The 23,819-nt window shown below is 39.7% G+C and overlaps 1 protein-coding gene across 1 annotated transcript in view; it reads right to left on the bottom strand.

Moving 5' to 3' along the window:
- SAMD3 (sterile alpha motif domain containing 3) overlaps nt 1–23,819 on the bottom strand; it is a 40,360-nt gene that overhangs the window by 4,324 nt on the left and 12,217 nt on the right. Inside the window, exons 4-6 of the mRNA XM_086460445.1 lie at nt 20,430–20,615; nt 20,039–20,123; nt 12,942–13,097 (exon numbers count right to left, since the gene is read on the bottom strand). Of these exons, the coding sequence (XP_086316571.1) occupies nt 12,942–13,097; nt 20,039–20,123; nt 20,430–20,615 (427 nt within the window). The remainder of the gene's footprint in view (nt 1–12,941; nt 13,098–20,038; nt 20,124–20,429; nt 20,616–23,819) is intronic.

The raw sequence follows: 23,819 nt of genomic DNA, 5'->3' as shown, positions 1-23,819 counted from the left end.
TTCCTCACTGCACAGGAACAGAGGTGGTGGGACAGACGATGGTAGTCCCATACCCTCCTTTACCTGGCTGAGAAGGGTGCTGGGAAAAAGTGTAAAGTAAGGATGAGTAGTGAGTGTAGTGGTATGTCCCCTGAGTTCTGACAAGACTCCATTGAGATGGGGTTTGTGGACTCCCACAGGTTATGTCTTTATATTTAATAGCCTTCAGTGGATTTTTTCCTTCCATTATTTCTCCCAATCACTTTTCCAAGTCTCATAAAAATGTACCTTCAAAAAACATCCTGTGTTAAATTTGGCAGTTTAACTATGCATGGTCAGAAGAAACGCATTCTTTTGTTTGTTTTCTCCTGCTGCTTCTGCCTTCTAATTATCGTACTGGGTTCAAAACCTATTCACCATCTCGTTGCCACTGTGCTTTTATAGATATGTTATATTCTGTCTGCAGCCACCTCTTTTCCAGCCAAGACTGTCCTAAGCTATTTAATCATTCCATGTATAAAAGCTGGTCCTTACTTTCAATTATCCTTGTTACTGTCTTTGCATATTTTCTAATTTCACTACAGCCTTTATGAAATGGGCACAGTAAAACTTAAAATGCTCATTGAAATGCTGGGACATTGCAGGTGCATACAGCGGAATAATGCACTCCCTTTTGTTTCTTTCTTCAGTAACTGAGCATTCAATATACTTTTTTGGATTGTTGCTTAGAATTGTGCCAAATTTTCTTTGGCATAATATAAAAATATCATTTATGAATGCTACAATAAGGTCAGAGCCCATCACTGTAAATGTGTTTAGGGCTGGGGTTTTCTCCTTGTGCCTTATTTTTCATCTATCACTATTGAATTTTATCTGCTGTTTTTTTGCCTTGTAACTTAGTAGCATGTGGTCCTTCTTCACTAACACTTTGTCTTTAGTACCCTTAGTAACATCACCAAACGGGGTTAGACAACTATTCTCCCTTTTCCACGTCATTCAGAAATATATTGAACAGCATAAACTAAGCAATAATGGTATTATCTGCTGTAAAAACCAACTACTTCTGCCTAGCTTTCTTTGTTCCATCTTTTAACTGTTCATCCATGCAAGGACCTTCCTGCTTATCCCCTCAGATTATATCCTGTAAGAGCCTTTGAAAGGCATGTGGTGAAATCTCTTCTGAAGTTAAACTAAACTGTATTAGCTGGATTTCCTGTGTCCCCAGGGTTGTTGAATACTTCAAAGAACTAGTGAATTTATGAAGAATTACTTCTGTTTACAGCAACTTTGTTGATTCCTTCCCAACATGTTCATCTCTTGGGTCTGCATTACAGTTCTTGCCAGGTTGGCCAATAAATACATTAATGCAACCCTCTATTGAAACTCTAGAAACTGGCATCAAATTAGCTACCTCCAATTTTCTTTTTTCTGTTTCATGAGAGAAATTGCACATCACAATTAGAAAATTACTTATTTCATCCGTGGATATATCTGAAAATTTTGCACGGATACTTGGGCCTGGGAATGTGTTACTGCTCGTTTTAGTGTATCATTCTGTAACCTCTTCACTGACACTGATCTAAGGCAGGTGCCTTGACACTGTCTATGTGAAGAATGGTCCCAGTAATACAATTGCCTGAACTCCTCTTCTGAGAACCCTCGGAAGTATGTCTAGTTTTTCTGGTATGGTTTTATATTCTACAAGCCCTCCTGCACCTAGAGTGCACCCTGAGCGCTCTTGTCCCTTAGCAGCATGAGGCTTCCTGCTTCTCATCTGGTTGAAAAAGCCTTTATAATCAGTGCAGAAAAGGCAGGAAACCACAAAAACAATTCTGTGTAAATCTCCAGCGGATCGTTAACAGTCATCAGAGTCCCATTTGCTGCTAGCATGTGATCTATGCAAGCTCCCTGCACCAGCGTTTGCCATTTTCTGGTAGCTAATTTATATTGGTTACTGACTGTGAATACCATTCTAGTATTCACACATCCCCAAGTTGGCCATTCAGCTTTTCCTCAACCTGCTAACTTGCACTATGTTGGATGGACTGTCTCTTGCTTCAGCATGAATGCTGCACAAAACCAAAAGGATTGGTCCACTCGTGTCAGTCTCAAGATGCTCATGCTTTCTCACGCATGCAAACACACACACACACACAAACATGGACAGTTGTTTGGAGTTTTACAGTTATATTTATGTTTTTTACTCTGGGCAAGAGCTCGTTTTAAGTCTCTGACTCCAAACAGCTGTGTTACTACTGGCTTCTCCCGTCGGTCTGCTTCCAAGCCTCCTGCCCGTAAAGCAGGAGCTTTTTCAGCCACCTGATGAGGAGCACAGCGGGTCATTTCCAGAGGGGCTGTCACCTTCAGTGCCTTACTTGCAGAGGGAGGAAAGCAAAACAAACTCAACCCAGTGTGCTGTAACCACTGGCTGGGTTGCTTAGAAACAAACATTGAGGAGAACAAGTTGTGACCTTTACTCCAGCTTATCCCCATCCTCTTGTCAAGGTAAACACCGCTTGAGTTGATGGACTTTCCACGTAGTCAGGTCTGTCCTTGAAAGCTAGTTTAGCTAATGATATTATTAATTAGCTAAATGAGGCCATTTGACACTTTTGTAAGCATCAATGGCAAGCCACTAACAGAAATATAGTAGTAGTATGAGGAAGAATTGCTGTCATACACATCTACAAGGAAAAAAAACGTGATGGAAGGCCAAACTACAAGGACGAAACACAATGGATTGTGTAAATCATCCATTACACAAGCAGAAGAGAGTGTTAGAACTGCTTTTCTTTCAGTGTTCATCCTGCTTGGAGCAATCACCAGCTGTGATCTTTTCATCTTTTTAAGCTGCACTTCCAGACGGAAGAAAGGTAGTTCCAAACTTTGAGCTCTTCAACATCGCTTGTTTAGACTAGTAGCGTATGTAATAGATATACTTACCCCACCATTAAACACAGCTTAAAACTTCAGTCAAGTAACAGAGCTCCAGAAATGCACCAAATCTGTGGTAGCACTGTTTGGATACCAATTAATGACAGGTTGCTGCTGCCCTTAGTAGCCGTTGCTGTTTCAGAGATTACTTCTTAGTTTTTAAAGTGCAGTGGAAACGTAACAAATAAAGCTTATGTACCTTGAGGATGGCCAATGGTAAGTGTGAGGTAAAACACTTGAGGTGGTGTAAAACTATGCTGCATGCAGTGAAACAGCAAGTGAATACGGAGTTCTAGGGTTGCTATGATTTTGGGGATTCTTTGGCTATATACAGTAGCAGGCCTGTGCCTTTTGAATCCAATTGCTTCATTTCATTTTGTCTCTGGACAGTTTCATTCCTGCTGGGGAATACAAACAATATATTGTTGTATATAGTACTATGTAAATATAGATTAGCAGATGATTGGGAGGTTAGATTTATTGCTTCATTGCACATTTCCAGTTCCAACTGATTTAGTGCAAGTGGTGTACGTAAGAACAGAACAAAGCAATGGGACCTCACCAGTACATTAAGTCGAATGGCAGTGACTGTCTTTAGCAGAATCAGTGTGGAAGTACAGAACAATGAATTTTGATGTTTGTGGATGAGTAGCTGTTTTCAGTTTCAACCTAGCTGAAAATCTAAAGGGCAAAAGCATTCTGATATATATTGTTCATTATTTCTAAGCATAGTTTCATTGACATAAAATCTGAAGTTTTTTGACAGAACAGGAAAGTTTGGCATCATTTGAATTTTACACAAATTATTTCAGACCTCAGGATCTATTAGACTCTAACATCAAAAAAGGTTTTGTTTTTATTAAAAAATTACAAAATACCATGTTTACAGCAGAATGTGTTTGGTGTGTAACTTGTTTTATAACTCAATTTCCATTATCTTCAGCCCTTCTTGCTATTTTGAAAATTTCCCTTTTTTCTAGTAAAGTGCAGTGAATGAATATTAACTCAGTCACACCTAAATGCAGGATTCACTTAAAATGTTTTCATTTTTTTCTTTTAGTTTTTAGTTCGTGAACAAGTTGATTTTCAAGGTAAGTGGAAAGGTAACTGAGTGGTGGCTTTCTTTTGGGGGAAAGAAGTTATGTCAGGAGGACACCATTTAGCAAAGTATTTTAAATTTTATTGGAGAATAATTCCGAGTGTGATTTAAAACCTTTTATAGTTAACTTTAACAGTGCTGGTATGAACAGGAAGAATCCGGGTTTGGAAACCTGGTTACTGAACCGGTCTATCAGCCTATCACATGCCAGTTTAGGGAGGACTTTAGATCCTCTCCACTTTAACATGAAAGTGAGAAAGCTAGTTACAGCACAGCAATATTCCAGTAAAATTTTGACAATAATGTTAAAGCTCAGTTTCAGCACTGCAGAAAAGCAAACCTATGTAGACCAAAGCCAGGATCTTCTGTCTCAATGTCTGAAGAAAAGAAGCCAAAGCAAACAGTTCAGCATATATGCAGGACAGAACTAAAAAAATAGCCTCTTTAAATGAGGAATCCTTCATTCTTGAGGTCATCCAACCTCCTCTGGCCAGATTTTCAGTTGTGTCACCAGTAACATCTGTTTCCCTTGCAGCAATAAGGAGAGTGTTAATTGGTGATTTTTAATTATATTATCTTATTTAGCAATGTACATACTTGGTTTATAATGCAAAGAATTTATTTTCTTCTTAAATAATAAAAAGTTTTTTTATTAAAAAAAAAGAAATATCTTTCTGGAACAAATGAGAATTTACCTCAATGTCTTTAAAAACCAATCTGCCTTTTCGTCACAAGCTCATGAGAAGTGCAGCAAAATAGAAAAAAAGGTCAAAAGGATGCAGAAAATAATTTAATGAGGTAAGCAGAGGTTATCCAGTACTTGTATGTCAGTGTAACCTAGACCTTGCCTGAGGGATGGTCCTGCCAAGGCTCTTCGCCCTTCTGTTGGATTCACACGCAAAGAGTGACAGCAACAGGGAGCCCATGCCCCAGTGCCCATGCCCGAGTGCCCATGCCAGCAACCACCCTTAACCTCCCGGCATCTCAGATATCTGTGACTAAAGCCACTAGATCTAGGAGCCACACTGGTTGTAAGGCTCTTTGCCCACTCTCCAGATGCCTTTTGGCAGTGACTCCCAATTGATATTCATAGTTCTACTTGGAACCATATACAAGTAGATTTGTGTTAAGATGCTCACATTAAAGCAAGAAAACATACATACATAAAACAACTCTACTCCAAATCCCTCATGTCTCCCACCTCCTGAAGCAAGAGGATAGTTAGTCATTTGGTTGGAGATAGGTTTTTAAATAAATGCCCAATTCCTTAATGTCCTTTTGATGGATCTTGATTTTTCCCAAGATACAAGATTATATTACCATATTCTCATAAAAAGCCCCAGCTAGCGGGGCACTTTTATGAGTCAGTGCCACAGCCAAGGAGTGAAGCTGCTATATCTCTTTGTGGGGAGGAAGGGAGCAATTCTTATGCATGGTGTGTATCTCCAAGGTCTAAACATTCAGTTACTGTTGGAAGCCAGCATCATAAATCCTAAAAGTCATTAATGTCAACACCAGAGTAACATGACTGCCTAACCACAGCAATGAAAGCTCCTCTGGTGAGGACAGCAGGCACCCCTTGCTCTTTACAAGGGTTTACACCAGTTCCTGAATGGTAAATGTAGCTTAGCTGTTGCTAACAACAAAGATCAAGATCTCTTTTTTGAAGAATGCCAACAGGACCTACTGACTCCTCAGCTAGAGAAACTGAATTCAAATAGGACCAGTAGAGTTAAAGGGATGGATATGAGGACACTGCACTGCATGCTGTTGGTCTGTTCGCTGCCAACTGTGAATTCAGGTTAACTCACCTGGGATGCTTTGGGAATATTCCTTTGAGGGATTTCCTTTGGATGGAGACTAATCTGCTTGCTGGAAAGCGTAGAAACCATGCAAGGGTAACGAGAACCATCTCCTGGCACAGCAGTGCCATGTAGACAGGTTCAGTAATGCCAGCACTGAATGGGAGCTCCTTTTACACCATACCTTGGGACTGGGTTGCTGATAAGCAGCAGTGTTGGTACAGTGGTCACATTGCCTTTCATTATTGCTGCTCTTTGTCAGCTCCCAGCAGCAGCTAATAATTTTTCCTTTGAAAAAAACATTTCAGATTTTCCTTGCTAGATGCCAATGCATACTCCAAGCCATGTTATTGCTTAGAGCATTGAAGCTTCTAACACTTCTTGATTGCTGAGTCTACCTGCATCAGAGCTGGCATCAATGCCAAGGTAAAGGTACTTATGCAAGAATGCCTGACAGTAGCAGTTTCAGTGTCTTCTCTGTATCTAAACAAAGAAAATGTGCTTGCGTACTAACACTGGGAGTATGGTGGGACCCTTGTTTGGGACAATCTTTTCCATTAACTGGGTTTTGTAACTTCTTCAGGATGAGAAACAGTTTTCACAGGTAGTTAATTCAGCATAATCTGAATCTTGTGTCTGCATTTTTGAATACTGAAAAGTAGGTCTTGCTATTGTGTCTAAAATTCATACAGACACAAGGTGTCATAAACTCAGTGTCCAGACCAGTTTTTAATACTACTATTGTAAGGGACAACCCTTTTTCTACAGTGACTTTCAGGTTCACCATAATGACATTTAGTATACTGAACACTGGAGCATTTTATATCGGGAGGAACGCTCAAACCAGGTTATGACCATTAGAAAGTGAAGATTTGCTCAAAAACAAACAAACAAAAAAGAACAAAACAAAACCCCTAGACACCCCAGACTGATCTGGAACAACTCTGAATCTGTAAGGTAGGCAGTAAGCTGGGCATCGCTCAGGGCCCATTTTCTTGCCCCGGAGGGTGGGAAAGAACTGAGAAGGCATCACAGCTGTGCCAGCTCTCGTGTCCAAATCTGAAGACAAAGACAGGTGAATCTGCATGGGAAGATTGCTTTCATGCAAAATAAGCATGTAACCTACTGCAGGATCCATGATGACTTGTACTCAAATGAGATGTTTAATTAAAGCAGACTCTGCTTTAATTACACATAATCACCCTTTTGAGCCAGGCAGACACTTTCAGAGCAAGTCTTACATGCCAATGCTAACTGCAAACTTTCAAAGCCACATAAGTCAGTTTATTTCTGATCACAACTGCTTTCTGACTTGTAAGCTGCCAAACACACAGCATAAGCAAAATGGGTGAAATCTGTTTTCCTCTGCCAAGCGACAACCTGTATTTCATTCTTTATGTTAACTCACAGAACAATGGAGATACTGAATGAAATAAATAAGAAGGTGGAGCAAAAGATGTGTACCAGGAATTTGTGTTTAAAGGTTTTGCTTTGACTCTGAAAGCTTTTTAAAATACTACCTAAGCAACACCACACACTATATATGCACATCAAAGTTTTAGCGGAAAAATCACATTACAACAGTACAGCTGTTGAATAATCATTGCATCATATAAGCACACTCACATTCTGGCTGTGCAGACATTCGAGCACTTGATTTGGAGACTTTTAATCTTAGAGGACAAGGGGCTATCACCCCTGCTTCATTTGTGTACAGCATTCACAGTACAGATGATACCTAACGCTGTACCTGCCAGTAGCGCCCCTCAACCACAAGACTGAGCCAGGAGAGTTTCTACATCTCATGCACAAGCTGTTCAAACTTTGAGAGTTTTACAGACATTTGAGTAGTTTGGTTTACTTTTTCCCTTGCTGATGCCTTTTTTCCTCCTCATTCCTCCCTTTTTCTCCAGCCATCGTCTCCTAAATCCTATTCTTTCCACACTCCTTGAAGCCTTGTTTCAAGTTTTTAATTCCTGCAGTGGCAAAATCTCATTGACAAACACGATGTTAGTTATCACCTCAAAGAAAAGCATACCCCTAGGAAATGTCTAACTTGCCTAATTTACCTAATTCGAGGTAAAAAACTCCAGCTCTCAGGACAGCCATCACTCAATCCTGATTCCTTCTTTTATCAGAAAAGACAATTTCCAGATCATGATGAACATAAAGCCAAGAGGGTAAACTTCTGTGAAGCACCCAAAAGCGGAAACTTTTGCATCATCATTTTTCTCCTCACAGCACTAAGACTACCCCAAGACCCACCTCCCAGCTTCAGTATCAGTATGACTTTGGCAAAAGATTGTGCAGGCTGAGGAAGGGTAAAGGCAAAAGAGACAGTGTAGATCATCTGCTTTACCCCATTAAATGTCTGGCTTCCTTTGACAATCAGCTCCCTCGTGTTGGCTGGTTCAGGGACTGTCTTCTACATCTGCCCTGAACCAGGTACTTTGTGCAGGTTAAGCCTTCCAGGCCTCATCATTAAATCCAGCTCCAAGCACCCAAGGCGATCTTAATATGGATTTTGGCAAAACTCAGGAAGCCCATCACACATGTTTTTCAACAACCCTTCTCCTGTTTAAAGCCAGGAGGCCCATCCATCCTCTCTGAGATAAGCTCACTGTCTGGGTCTCATTTTTAAGGGGAAGCCTCAGCCTTACGGCAAGGATGTTCTTACCAGCTTCACCGCTCTTGTACTGCATGATACCACCAAAGGAAGCACATACGGTGCCCAGCTTCTACCTGGATGCCTTCTGGGCTAGAGGTCTTCTCTGATTTTCATCTGGTCCTCTTGACAGAGGATCTGCACATTCACCACTTTCAACATTCCTGCTTATCTCCCCTGTACAGGAATAATATCGGCAGTTGTCCAACTTCACGAGTTTCAGTTTCTGCAGAATCCTTCTGCCTCTCCCAGTCTAAGTACTCATCAAAACATTTCTTATCTCTATCACATAGACACAGAAAGGAGATGGCCTGCTAGTGCCTCCTTTGTAAACTGTTTTCATTATGTCATTCCCAGCTCTGCTGGGTGTGGTAGATACACCCAGTTATCTGCAAACCTCTCGCACTATCCTGAACAGATGTCAGAGCCTATTTTTCTTTTTCACTCCCAACTCCAAATTTACTTGTGTGAGAGTTTCAGATAAGCCCTGATGACCCCACAAAGAGGCTGCCATAGGATGTAAGAAATTGTAGTCATTAGAAGAGGGACTGTACTCTCTCTCCTGTTTAAGATCATGAACTACTAACAGTCTCTAGCCTATTATATTGCCTAAAAATTCAAGCAACTTGATATATCTTTGAATAGTCCCTTTGCTGAGAGTTTTTCTCATACAATGTCTGGGATGGGTTGAAGGAGTTTGATTCAGTCACACAGATATAGCTATTTGGGATGTCATAAGGGTATCACGGAAACCTCTGGAAGTAGTGGAATATGACACAGGACCCACGCATTTCTGGATCGGCAGGTGGAGCCATGCAGGATATATGTGGGCATTTTTATGTGTATATTCAGCTAACTGAATTGATGATGAAGTCACACTTCCATGGACAGCACTGTTCAAGAGTGACAAGATTTCAAAACTTGAAGTTCTGAAAGGGACGATTTGCTTTTTGGTCACCACCCCTGTGATGACTAAGCTAGTATTTGAACCACATGTTTTCATCATATGGAAGCAAATCACTGGTTCTTATTGCACTTCCCTCTCCATCACTTTTTGCCTTTTGATAATCCTCTGGCCAAAGATGCACACCAAGAGTGTCCTACCTTCCAATTCCTTCTGGCTCCCCCAAGTCCCCTCCAGTTACCACTGTCAGGAGATGATTTCTCTCTAGCCTGAAGAATCATAAACCAAGTAATTCCTCAGGGCAGAGCTTTTATGGTGCCACTTTGATGCTAAGAAAAAGAATATGGAGATCAGTCAGAACAAGCCACTAGATAGCTGCTTCAGCAGTAATCCCAACCTGGCTACAGAGGAGAGACTGGCTTGCCTTTCTTATTTATTTTCACAGTGTGATCACCCCTCTCACGGAAAGTATCTTCCATTTGGAGCACATGAAGGTCATTATCATTACAAAGCACTCTCCCCTGGATAAGTGCAGCTCCAGAGTATTTGCATGACTGTGGAAAATGACTGAGGAGGATTCTCACTGCATAGTCAGAAAATTTGTTAATTAAGGAGGATTTCCTGATCAAGTTCTGAATATCCCTCAGACATGGAGGCTCATATTAATTTTTATGTCAGGCACAGTCCAAGCCTCTTCCCAATGGTGGCTCAACCTGATCTGTAGGGAGCATCATTTTAAGCAAAACCTTCAGCGACATCTCCAGCATGGGTTTACGTGCTTACCATCATCTTATAGCCCTGAACTCTGTACTTGCTCAAGACCTTTCCTGTGATGCTAGTCACTCTAAAATCAGTGTACTCTTCAATCTTGCTTGAATATAATGCTCTATAATGAGGAACACATCAGCAGATGTTTTAAAGACACTGTGGGAGAATGCCAGATGCTGCATCTGGAAGCAATGCCCTGCATGGGAGGCCAATTAATGCTCATGCATGTTTTTGGAGAAGGAATGCCTGCTGGCAGGTAACTGGGCTTGGACAGACGTCATCTGTGGCTCTGAACACATCCCAGAGCATCACAGGAAGCTTGTCCTTGCAAGCAACTGTTTTTTCACATGACAAAATAGAAAGAGTGGTTAAGGCTTTTATTAGTAATAGCTTTATTACTCTTTTTATATAAAAAGAAATGCCAGGTATACCAGTGAGGCATTTCCTATTAGTATATAATCTTTTTATCAGTTTCGTGCCATTAACAATCCAAGATTATATTGACACAAAACACATTTGACAGAGTTACATCTTACAAATGCTCAGAAACTGAAGCTCAATATAGAAGTCAGCTGTGTGGCTGGTAAGTAGGTCATCTGTTGGGAACAGATGTGCTCTTTCATCTGCACTGCTTGCCAGTCAGCTTTGACCTGTAATGCCCTAAATGTCCTACTCTGCCTGTCTAAGGGAGAGTGTGGTGGCACAAAGGGGCTAGGAATCCTTCACTGATTATTCTCCAAAGGTCTCCTTAACCTGGAATTAATTTCCTACCCTTTTACCTTAAATAATCTTAATGTATAGGCTTCTAGTCCACACAAGGCTGATCTGTTCTTCCAGACTTGGAAAAGGGATGAAGGCAGGGTGATCTGGCTAATGATAATTTGAGTATCATTTGGTTTTGCCTGTGGTATTGGCTTCTAGACTAAAAATTTATCTTTTGATGTTAAGACTCTTTGTTTAGCAGTTTAAATTTATCACAAAGTACTTAGTGGCAAGGATTGGCAGAAAGGTGCTTTTATGTGTGTTTCTAAATACACAGAAAAAACCCCCACACTGCATTTGTTTAAAAGAATATTAAACAAACATCTTGTTCAGCTGTGCACATTTATAGTGACAGAATTTAGGACCTCAGAACCAGACACACCTGCTTTCAATGTAGAAACAGATTTAAAACTAAGAAAGTTATGTTTCCCTCAGTTTGACGGGACTCATTCTTAAGCCTCAATAGGCTCCACAAGTGTTAATTCTTGCATTTATATTTATATTTTATTTATATATATATTCGGGATACAGGAAAAATGAGAGAAAGAAAGGAAAAGTTGTTTAGGGATACTCAGCATCCTCTCATCTCCTTCCAGTTTAACCCTTATTTGCTTACAACATTAAGGCTAGCAGAAAATGACTAGGACTTCAGAAGAGATGGAATTTACTTTCTTCTTCAATTTCTAAAGTAAAGAAGAGATGATCAGCAATGGCCTTGGGCAATGCAGTTGAAAAGAGTGGTGATTCCTAGTTTACAGGTACACAGCACAGTGCAGTTACACCTTCTCTACAGAAAAATGAAGTTGAGCGTACAGTCCCTACAGGATCACTGCAAAGCCCTTCTCAGCTAGCTGGTGTGACAAAAAAGACCTACATTTGCCCTTTCCAAGCATTAGTGGATAAAGGATGGCTAACCCTTAATGCATGCACAAAACCAGGAGCCTGTAATTTCTCTTCTACTGCATGCGAGACTGTTTATTGTATTGCACCCAAATTAAAGGTTTCTTACTTCACACATTCTGCAAACATTTCTAAGCAGGCAAAAGGAGGGAAGTGTTTATTCCTGCAACATTAATCAAAAGGAGATAAACAGAAATTACTGAAGCTTCTAAAAACTAAAAAACCGAAATGAACCAAAAAACAACCCCAAAACCAAACCAAAAAACCCAAACTTATCTGCGTTTTGGATAGACGTTTTAGAGCTGCCTTCAAATACAAGGGCTATTTATGCAGAAATGCATCCAGTAAACCGCTCTTGCTCCCCTAAATACATGTGTCTGGTAAATTGAAGTCAAATTTCTGCTTACATCTCTTTAACACATTCTTACAATTGTTTAAACTTTACCACCTTTTAATTGCAGCACTGAAGGAAGTGTGAGGAGCATTGGCAAAGCATAACTGAAACCTTAATGTATTTATGAAGCTATATAAATGAATTAGTATCCTTCAAACACTTACCGGACAGTGATAGCTCTCCAAATTCTCTAACTAAAGGGATAAACTGCAACTGCATCCATACAGTCATAAGCATCCCTATGTATATCACATATCAATACAAAAAGCTTTCATATAAAAAAGTGCAACGTGACAATAGGATATGGGCATTTGCTACCAGCTCAAATATCACTTCACATTTTTATTTGTACAGAGGTTTCAGCTCTTAGACCTAAGCCTCTACGGTTTTTCACTCTAACTGGAGGTGTACAACCTGAAGCAGAATGGGAATATCACATTTAAAAGGACAGACAGAATTTTCTGTCCAATTGGCAACAACTCTAAATGATGACAAAAGTGCAGGGCATCCAGTATTGGGTTTAGCTCTGCTGTTGTTACTTAATTCCCGCAGAAATGGAAAAAAAAAGTCAAGGGTCTGACTATAGGACAAACTCTGTACAAAATGAGTTTAAATAGGATGAGACCACTTCATTCTCCCCTTTGGTGGGGGAGAGTTGGTGGCCTTACCATCAGCAGAGGAGCTGAAAAACACAGAACTCAGTTAAACACCAAAAATCTTACCTCTCTCTGTACCTGGACGTCATGAGGTTTGTGTTCAGCAAATGAAGATTTCTTGGTCTGTCCTCGCCTGTGGCCAAACTTGCATTTGTTCCTCAGGACTTGCTCATCGTCTTCAATGGGTCTCCGCACATATTTGAAACGATCTTTAAGGGCCCGTTTCCATAGCAACTGCATGGAGGAAAAAAAAAATCTGTCATTACCTGTATTTTTCAAAAATGTGCCTCGTTCCTAAAGCAGGTCACTTTGTTTTATCTAACTATTTTATAAAAAAGTGCTTGCCACTAAGGAGAAAAAGACTGATTGGGTGGTATCAGCATACTGGTGGCTTCAGGACTGAAGGCAGCACAAGCGCCTGTAGTACATGACTGTATGGCAACTATACAGCAGGGCTACCCGCACTGGCACGGTTCGTTAAGGACGACAGTAGTTCAACATAAGGGTTAGATTTACCCAATATAACCAGGGATGTCAGTGAAACTGCAGTTTGCTTTCCTTTCCTCAGCGATACTTCCGGATGCTCCGTTGATGATACCTGGCCATGAAACTACATGGTGGATCAGATCACTGATGCCACAGAAAAATAATGGGGGTTTTTCTGAGTGGATTATTTTTTCTCTGCCTCTGTCTGATTTTGCAGTTTTATGATCATCACACAAGGGAGCAGAAAAGACACGGTGCGATGCTCCCTTTTGGAGGAAGCCTACAGTTACACTGGATCAAGTGTATTATTAAACTGAACTCGAAATTGCTGAATTTCAAGGATCATTTAAGTAGGTCCTAGCATTTGTGAGACTCCTCAAGGCATGCAAATTGCAACTTAAAGATAGTTCTGTGTTGTGAGTGGATGCAATCCCTGTTTGATGGAGCCACTCGTCACTGCTTGGCAGCTGAACTTCCTTGTGCATCCTTACAAACAGACGGCTGTTCACCCGCAATCCCCAGCTGGGCGTCCCACAGCAGGACCCAGCCATGCTAACTGCTGACACACAGGGAAGTTATTACTAAGTCAAGGTTGCTAAATATGTCTGCAGGCAAACGCTGGAGTTATGAATACTGAAAATGTTTTGTCAGATCCTCAAAAGCAACAGTTTATTCCAGTTATTGAGGGGTTTTCAACAGCCAGAGGGAAAAAAAATTAGTCAGAAAAATGACTGTAAGTGACAGGACATGGCAAGAGAGATTCAAATAGCTGTTACCTTGTTTTCTAAAATTGACTCCAATACTATACTCATTTAATGCTATACTCAAGCCTGTACTCACTGACATACTAAAAGACGATATAAACAGAAGAATGATTAACCCAGATTTCTTACCAAAATTCTGTCCTTTATAATCAAGGTCATATGGCTTTATGGGTTAATTTTGGTGTAAACCAGAGTTCAGTAAAAGTAGACTTAGTACAATATCTTTCTTTGCAGTGAGTCTGACATGCCTGCCTTTCTCACCCGCGGTATATGGGTGAGAGCATCTCTTAAAAGATGGTGGTGAATGGAGTGTGACCTCGCCTTTCTCCTGCTGAAAATACCACTCCCACCTCCCATGGGTACTAGCTGACTTACAGTTCCTCAATCCTAAAAGCAAGAGCTCCATGAATGGTGAAAAGTGAGAACAAAAGAGCTATGAGAATACAGCCCCTGTAGCGTCTACTTCAGCTCTTCTTGGGCAAACCTGGGCCAGCCAGGGCAGGTGAGCCCTTCCCAGGGGGACATTTTCTGCCACGCACCCACAGGTTCTTACAGAAGCATTCTCTCACTACCAGTCACATGTGAACATCTGAGAACTGGAAAGAAAACAAACCCATCTGCATTTCTAGTATGTAAGCTTCAAACTTATGATTCTGTCAGAACAGGAGTCACATCGTTACCAACCTAAATGTAACAACTAGTAACAGAGCACAACTGTTCACCCAGTTTTCTCACAAGGCTTATTTACAGCCTCAGTTTGACTATTACACCCCAGCACTGTTTTCAAAAGCAGTAGCGTGACTGCATGCCTCGAAAATCCCACATGGTATCTGCCTGAACCATTGAGGTTCCTAAATACATTTACAATTCTGGCCCAATGCATTTACATTTTGGTGCAAATACCCCAGTGTTATATGCCTAGAAAAATTTATTTGCAACATTGTTATTTTGAGGCTATGTGTTATGTTAAGAGGCAAGCAAACAAAAACCTTAGCTTAACATGTCTCTGAAGTGTTTAACAGATGTTAAAATATTTTAAAACATGATCATCCCAGAACATATTAGCAGCTGACAATTTAAATATATCCTTAGTTGAATTTTGTGCAGTTTCTTTCTTTTGAAAACCTTTGTTTGGCTAGGAGGCATTTTCACTTATTCTTTCACATGAAAGAATATGCTGACACCTATACAGTTCAAGTTCAAAATATTCAGCTGTTTCATCCTCCTGTCCTCAGATAAAGCAAGAGTTTTAACTAAATCTATTTCTGTAATAGGATTCTCATAAGCTTAGCCACATCCCTTTTCACATACCTATTTCATGAATGAGACTGTCAGCACATACATTTATGCGGTTTCCCTAGTGGGTAATGCATCTTCTGAAAAAGAATCTATTGTTAACATTTGAGCTGATAACTATTTTCTATTAATTCTGCCCCCCAAAAAAGCCCAAGCCACCTCAGAAAGGTTTATAGTGCTTGCAAGGGAGCAGAAGGATTAAACTGTGTCTATCTGACATAGGAGGGAAAGGATTACACGCAGATTAAAAGCAGTAATTTACTAGCGAATAATCATTTTGTGCGCAGCGGTTACATAAACCAGGCGTGTCAGCACTGGGATACCGGGTTTCACTGGCATCACAGCACTGCTCGGCTGCCCCGACCTCAAGGGAGCCGCTTACGTGAAGCCCACAGGCAAGCAGTGCGGATGAGAGAGCCCTCTCTCTTCCTTCCTCATGTACGGTTGTCTTGAAATCATACAATTTGTAATTGTTGGCTAGAATGAAATGAAATAAGGGCAGTGACTCTTTCCAAATGCTTGGTTGTAGCCCTTGTAAAAGGTATAAATACAAATAGAATAATATCTTGCAAGTGGTCAAGAAACAGTGTCATGCCAATTTTCTTTTGACAGCTGCAATTATGACCTTGGTTTTTTTGATACAGCCTATTTGTTACTACTTACAAATATTGCATTGGTTACATTATAAATCAGAAATCTGAAGATATATTCCATGATTAAATGGAGGTTATTTTTTTAAAACGTTTTATGTGTTACTTTAGGATAACATTTTTCTTTAAGTAGAAGAAAACATCACAGGAAAGATTCCTTAGGTAATCACTTTAAAGCACTTTTTCCAAAACGTAATCTTGGAACAGGGTGGGCAAATTAATTTCATTCCAAGTGCTACATAGACATCTTTAATGAGTTTTGCCCTTAGTATAAAACTGGGGTTTTTATTATTTAGATTTTCAGAGAGTTCTTTCTTAATTCCTGTTTCTAGAGTGACCTAGTAAATAACCTTATTTTTAAATTCATATTACATAAGTAGCTTATTCATAACTTTATTTGTAAAGTTATTCGTTTAGGATCATTATCGTCATCCTGACTATATTGCATTGGACATCCTTTACAAAAGGACTGATGGCACACAAGCTTATTTTTCCCTACTGCTAAATGAAATGGGAAACCTTTTAACCAAGAAAATAGAATTATGGATAATCTACTAATAAATCTTGAAACACCAAACCTTGAATGACCTCTCATTGCAACAGTACAAGATTGAAAATATAGACTGTTTCTACATAATGCACATATTGTTTAAATTACTTGTTTAGCGTATTTTTGAGTTGTAAATAACAAGTGTCCATTATTTTGGGGGGGGGGGGGGGGGAAAGAAGAAAAAAAAAGGAAAAGGAATGTTCAGTTTTGCAAGTACATTTTTTTTCCTGAAAATACTGGTGTGAATTTAGGTGCTTTTAGGTTTGTTATTTTTCGTTGTTGTTCCTCTATGTTTCCCAGCAGATCTTTCCCCTTTCCAATTTTCCAAACCATTTCATTTCCACGACAATATTGCAACAAAAGTGCTGACATTTCCAATTCAAAGATTCTCCAAGTTTTTCATTACATCAAGTTCTTTATGTTCTGATTTTCTCTTCTTGATCAGAAAAAAAAAGCCAATTCTGGAACGTCAAGATCCCTCACAGGATAAGCTTTCTGTTTTCTCAGCCAGAAAGCCCAACTGCCTGCCCCTGCCCACCCACACCATGCACAGACATGCATACTGGCCGTGGAAGAACCCAGAACAGTCTCCACTGCATCCTTCCAGCAGCCAAGACACAACCATTTCTGGTGGAGGGCTCCAAACCATGAAACTTGTAAGTTAAAAATAAAATCACACCACTGACAGATCTTCTCAGGACATCTCATTAAGAACTATGGCAGCCTTCTGCAGACCCCAGCAGAAGCTGTGGCAGCGCCTCCACCCCAAAGGATAAGCAATTGCTTTCTTTTTAAAGAATTTAGAATTTAACTGAATCTAGGCACTGAGACACAGGACAGCAAAAAATAAAGAGCAATAAATTAACATCGTTACCAATACAGTGGGATAGAGCATTTTGCATGGCAGAAAGGAAAACACCCGATAGCAGAAGTGACCTCCAGCATGCCAGAGGGAACACAAGACCTGGTACTCCAAACTATGTTCAGCCTTTTCATTTTTTGATATGCATGCAACTATTTCTTTTTCCTGGTCCAAATACTTGAAAAGCTGTTTGTTGGTATTCTAAGTAAACTCAAATAACTTTATGAATCTACCAGTCCTGGAAACCATTATTCTCAGAGGCCTGCCCCGCTGAAATTGCCATATGTGGTGTGTCCCTTTATCCAGCCTTACAAGACACCAAAAGGAGGGGGTCATTTATCAGGGACAGACACCTGTGCACAGCTGGTCACCTGAGGCTCCCTTTGGAATCCAGAGAAGGAAACAAGAACTTCCACATTGCTATTCCCCTCTTCCTAAGCACATCATATGAATAGCATCTCCAGAAGTTATATAAAAATGTTATTAAATAACTAATGTAACTAGCATTTTTGTTTAAAATACTACTCTCATCTTACAGTTTTCCTTTCCTACATTTGTCTATCAGTCTCCAAATAAAAAGCTTTCTGCGTTACCTCCATTATTTTATTGATGATTTTTTTTCTTAAGTGCTTTCAATGTATTATTCAAAAACTGTCTAATTTTTATAAACAACTTTAACGTATTCAAAACCTCTCAGTAAGCAATATTTTACATCTTACAAGACCTGTAATTCAATCCTGTTATCAGGAACAGCAAGCAGCAATTCTTACAGTACCGTGCTAGCCTGAGGAAATTCAAAAAAAAAAAAACCACAAGAACTTCACTTTTTTGAGCTGCTGAAGACACTTTCTCTGAGAAAAGACAAAAGAATTGTGGTTACCCATTTTTTTCTGTTATTAATTTATTTCTCAAAGGTATATGATTCAGTTTTACTGCAAGCCTCATACTAAATAGCTATGCATATGTTGTAGGGTTTGTTTTAAGCCGTTGCTCTTGTAACACACAACTATCTCGGATCAAGAAAAAAGTATTTATAACTTATGATCATGAAGGAAGAAAAGAATGCCTAATAGTAGGGCCAATAAAAATAGTAATTCATTCTCACCCCCTCCTCCAAACTTAAGTGTACAGACGTACACCTTTAGTGCAGTTTTTCCTTCCTCAAGCAATGGAGAGGGGCTGGCTCAGAAGCATTAGACTGGCAATATTTCAAACTGCTAATTCCAGCTTCCTTGCTTACTTATGGTGGCTTCTTCCAGATATGCTTTCTAGTAAGCATGACAGAGATATCAAAAGATAAAGAACAACAATTCTGAAGTCTCTGCCCCATCATGTAACTTCTGCACCAATTCTGGGACAGACCTGAGAAGTGATCAGCCATTTCCCAAAGAATGGAGTTATAAGTAGTTTCACTTGGTCTATGGTCCTGCTGCAAAGAAAGCCCTTTGAAAATCTAGCTTAAGAACTTCTGTTTAAAAAGAGTTTTTAAAAGATAAAGGCTGTAAAAAGCTCTTCAGACCAGTCTGGAACGTTATTCTGGCTCCCCTTCACAAAGGGAGCCAGATGAAGATGTAGCACTATCCAGGACCCCAACTGGGGACCCCCACTGGAGTATTCAGAGAGGAATCCTGATTAAAAATAAGCATGGACCATCACTCTCTGATCCTCCTGCTCCCTCTCTCCTTTCTAGGATGTGACTATTTTCTTTAATCCCTTCCGTCCTACAATGCCTGGGCTCAGGGGAGAACTGGAATAGCCACCCCTTAATCCTCACATGGTTTTTTTATTCTCAGAATTATTTTGCTTTCTGCAGTAACTGTACACGAGATATATATTTATATACATTTAAAGCTACCAATCCCCAATGACTCTCGCAAGCTTTTACAAGATGCTGTAAAAGTATCACATGACAAAGCAATGATGTGAAGTCAAAAGGTGAACACTGTCCTCTGGGACAACAGATATGTGTTCTAGGTCACAAGAGCGAAAAAAATGTGGTTCAAATTCAAGTCATCTCCTTCCACTGCTTTCTGTTATGTCCCTACTGAGATCCCAACCAGTGTTTCTAAATAACTTTTTTAAAATTAGCCCTAGATTCCCAACATACTTGAACCAGTAGTATCACTACATGCTGTAACACACAAATAATTATAGTGCATTGCAAAAGCATCAGTCATGTGTTGGTCCTCACACAGACAATTTTCTAAAGGCTTGGCTTCTTTGTTTTTAGAAACAAAAATAAGTAATATTTACTTAAATTCATCCTTTGAGGGAAATCAATCCAGAAAGAAACCATACCCAACAAGCAGGGATTTCACAAACAGGCCTGCATGATCTCACAGGGGCTTTGAGGAATGGCTGTAGCTGGAATAATCTTTAATTAATATAATGAAGTAAGAATGTGATTTGCCAAACGCATCAAAGTAAAGCTTACAGCTTTGAATACAGCCAGTATATAAGAGATTTATATTGATTTCCTCTGAACTAGGTTATTTTCTTGTGATCAATTATGTGGAAAAAAGTTATTTCTGTATTTTTCAAGACGGAGTACTATTTACAATACTCACAAAGCCATTCCCATCTTCATTGAGGAACGGGTATGTCTGCAGCAGAGCATTGACAACAATGTTATATTGCTGACTGTTTGGATACCTGTGCAAACAAGATAGAGACGTAAAAGAAATAGTTGGTATCCTAGGAAGTATTAGACACTGCCTGGAGTCTATACTGATACACATTAAACTGTCTGTTTCTTAGACCATTGATTCCCCTCCAAATAACAAAGGGAACAGCTTTAAGGTTTGCATGAAACCTCCCTGTTGGCTTCAACAGTTTTCAGGCCCTTAGTCTCCTTTATTTAAGCAAGCATATTAAAGAGAATGGCTTTACAACCATTTGAAAATTTACTTCTGCAGCCAATAGGTAATGCCCCCAGGTAAATCTAATGACGTTACTCACAGTGATCCTTCCAGGTATTTTGTCATGTCTGCTTGTAAAAATTCAATAATCCTTATTCTCATACTGTGATCAGGGCATTTTTTTTCTGACAATATGCACTTGACATCGTAAGGGAAGTCTGGCAAAGCATAAGAACTTGTCCACTGCAACGTCTTGTATCTTGCAAAAAATGATTTCAGATTTTTTCTGTAAAAGAAAAGATTATGCCATCATGATTACATCCTTCTTCTATGGTAAAGCACACAAGAAGGAGAGAAAAATACAAGCAAAAAAATCAACACAAAGAAGAGTTATTGCTACAGAAATTCAAAGCTTGCTCTCTTGGTTTCTACATAAAGAATACACACAAAAGCTGCAATCAAAACATATAGGGTTAAATTGGACGTCAACTGTGAAATGTTTTAATCAGCGAATGCTAGAAGGCGGTCACTAACAGAAAGCAGAAGGCAGAATGGAGAAAGCCACTGGGGACTTGCTACTGTGGCAAAATAAGTCCATCTTTCATCATTTATAATGTTTCCTACCAGTTCTGTGAACTTACTTGTGAAAGTAAGCTGAACAGCTTAATCGAATAAAATACTATACGTGACATTTGCTAAGACTGTCCCCCCAAAGGAGAAAGCATCAAAGGGATGAAAGTAGTTATCAGCAGCACAATATCTGGAAACAAAGCTGACACAGCCCACAAGTACCCACAGCTCCTGTCCCAAGACCATCAGCACTATTTACAGATGTCACACCCCAGCTGGAGTAAACCTGAGGCAGGATACCACCACTGGCTGCCCAAGTGCTTCCCGCTTCCATAGAGCCTGTCAAACCCTAATACTGAAGGAACCTGGGGAAAAGTAGAGATAAATTGTCAGCCAGGAAGCCACCTAAAAGGTGGAGTGGTTCTAGCAGCCCTAGACTGCTTCCCAGTCATAGTAGTCCAGACCCAATAAAGAAATTTCAAATGAGAGGTGCCAAAGACATCTATAGAGTCCTGTTATATACGTGGTATGACTGCAATTTACGTGGTTTTTTTACCTTGGTTTTTTTGTTTTTTTTTTGTTTGTTTGGTTTTTTTGTTTTTTTGTTTTTTTTTACTTTAACTTAAATTGCTCTCTGCAATCTGGAAACAACTATCAGACTTTTAGAAGAATTTTTAAAATGAAATGCTGTCATTATAGATGATAAATGTAGATGCTTAAATGGTATAAATAAACAGATATCTATAGCTGAATTAATTATCTGCACTTTCTTTATATTCACTGAGGAGGCAGAAGCTCTGCTGAAGGATGACAGAACAACCAGAAGACATCTAAATAAGAACAGATGTTCTCTCTCATCTATTTCTCTTCACTAATTATGAAGGAAATTAAGATAGTTACCATAGATGTTGAAATCTATACTGTACATGTCTCAAGTCAGGAACACCCCACTCGGTAAGTGAAAGCTCCCGCACAAAGACGTGGGGCTGCACTAGGCATGCTCTGGTGTCCCTTCCAAACTGAGCTAGTGTTTGAGTCTGTGAAAGTTACAGAGGAAAATATTGCTAGACTTCAGTCCACTCAACATACCTAAGTTTTCACTCCTAAAAGTCTCTATGGTAGCCTAGACTCTTGAAGTAGTGAAGAGTTTTAGCAAGGTCTTCATTGGGAGGTTTTGCTATCCAGCCTCTTTCAGATAAGGATGTAAAAAAAAAAATCCCATGGTAACCAATATCAACTGCAAGACCAATGGATGAGCATTTGCAATAGCTTAGTTTATACCACTTTGAAAGTTTACTATATATCTGAGAGGAAGATTATTTTGGGCACCTATAGCATTAGTTGTAGCCTCAATACCTTCTTGAGTAGGTTAGCTTATAACTCTTATAACCTTGTTGACCTAGTTATGCTGCCACACCATCTTGGCATTTTTTAATGTAGGTTGGTAGCTTGAAGGCTAGTAAAAGCCCTACAGCCATGATGTAACTTTGCCAATACCAATACTACTGCAAATTGCAATGCAGTGTTGGAAAAAAAAAAAAAATTGTTACTGTCATCTCGTCCTTGTAGATAAGTTAACAGCAGTAGCAATACTCACAGCACCACTGTTTCCCCATGCAAAATGGGTACAAAGTGGCCAGGTCTGCTGTCTCTCCAAGCTCACCAGATTTTATGTGACACATGTTTAACAGTAGATGCAAACTGTTGTGAACTTCTATTAGTACTTTCAGTCTCAAAAGACGGAAAAGCCGTGTAAGAAGCGACAAATATACCCATGCAGACACATTCATGTCCTTTTTTGGTGATAAATTAATACACAAGTGGGAAAATAAAATCCAACCCAGATTGTGAAATCACTTGGAAATCCCTCCTATGCAAATGAAGTGCAGATGTTAAATGTAGCAGCAATGAGGAGCCTCTAAGTTTGAATCCTGTACTTTCACCGACTTTACTGAGGAGTGTGATGTAGCAGACAGGCTGCAAGTTACCACATACTATTTTCAACATGCTATCATTTAGACTAGCTCAAGAATGTAAAGAAGTTTAAAACGTGCAGTAATTCGTAGTTGAGCAGCATTGATATTCCTGTTGTTGCCCATACCAGTGACACTGAATTTTGGAAAGTGAATGGTTTAGCAGGTTCAGTTCAGGCAGACTAAACTGCACTCATTTCCTTGAAGAAAATGAAATTTTCCTGGAGTTGGGATAGCTAATAACCATGAAGGGACGGTAACTCCCCTCCACCAGTCCCTTCACCTCCGTCAGTACAACAAAAATACTCAAAATTCCATTTCTCTTCAGCCCTACCAATACAGAAAATACTTCCTTTGCTATCCAAACAAGATCCAAAAATTCCTTTAGTCTCCACAGTGCAATAGATGAAATATTTTACTAGCTTTTGCTGAAATCATTGCTATTAGGCAGTCATGTTAAATACGTGCAGTAATATTTTACAATTAAATACAGGTTTGTTTGAAAAGGGACACAACTCCACACTAAACTTTATCCCCAGAAAGGCTCACATGCAAACTTGTTTAACTAAAAGAACAGTTCAGGTAAACTGTACGTGCACTGGGATTTATGCATATAGCCAAGGCCTTCCTTGATTGTGGAGAACAGCATTACAGTTAGAGATTTATGTACAAACAAATATAGCCTGTTTCTAACCATCCCTCTCACTTCTTCCAGCCAATCTGAGACACAGATATAAGATCAAGATCCTAAAGTACAAATTCCTACATCTTTTCTCTTCTCTCAGTTCTTAAGACATTCGATGCTGCAGCTACATCAGTCCAATGTCGACCTGCTGCCAAGTGTCAGTTCCCCTCTCCCCCCACTGCCACATATCTCTACCCCTTTCATGCTGGTACTGGGAAGCCTCTGATCCTGTAGCAAGTTACTTCAAGGAACTACGGTGATG

Source organism: Leptosomus discolor, chromosome 2 (genome assembly GCF_034619465.1).
Source record: "Leptosomus discolor isolate bLepDis1 chromosome 2, bLepDis1.hap2, whole genome shotgun sequence".
Taxonomy (NCBI): Eukaryota; Metazoa; Chordata; class Aves; order Leptosomiformes; family Leptosomidae; genus Leptosomus; species Leptosomus discolor.
The sequence above is the reverse complement of the archived record's forward strand: the minus strand, read 5'-3'. Positions and strand labels throughout refer to the sequence as shown.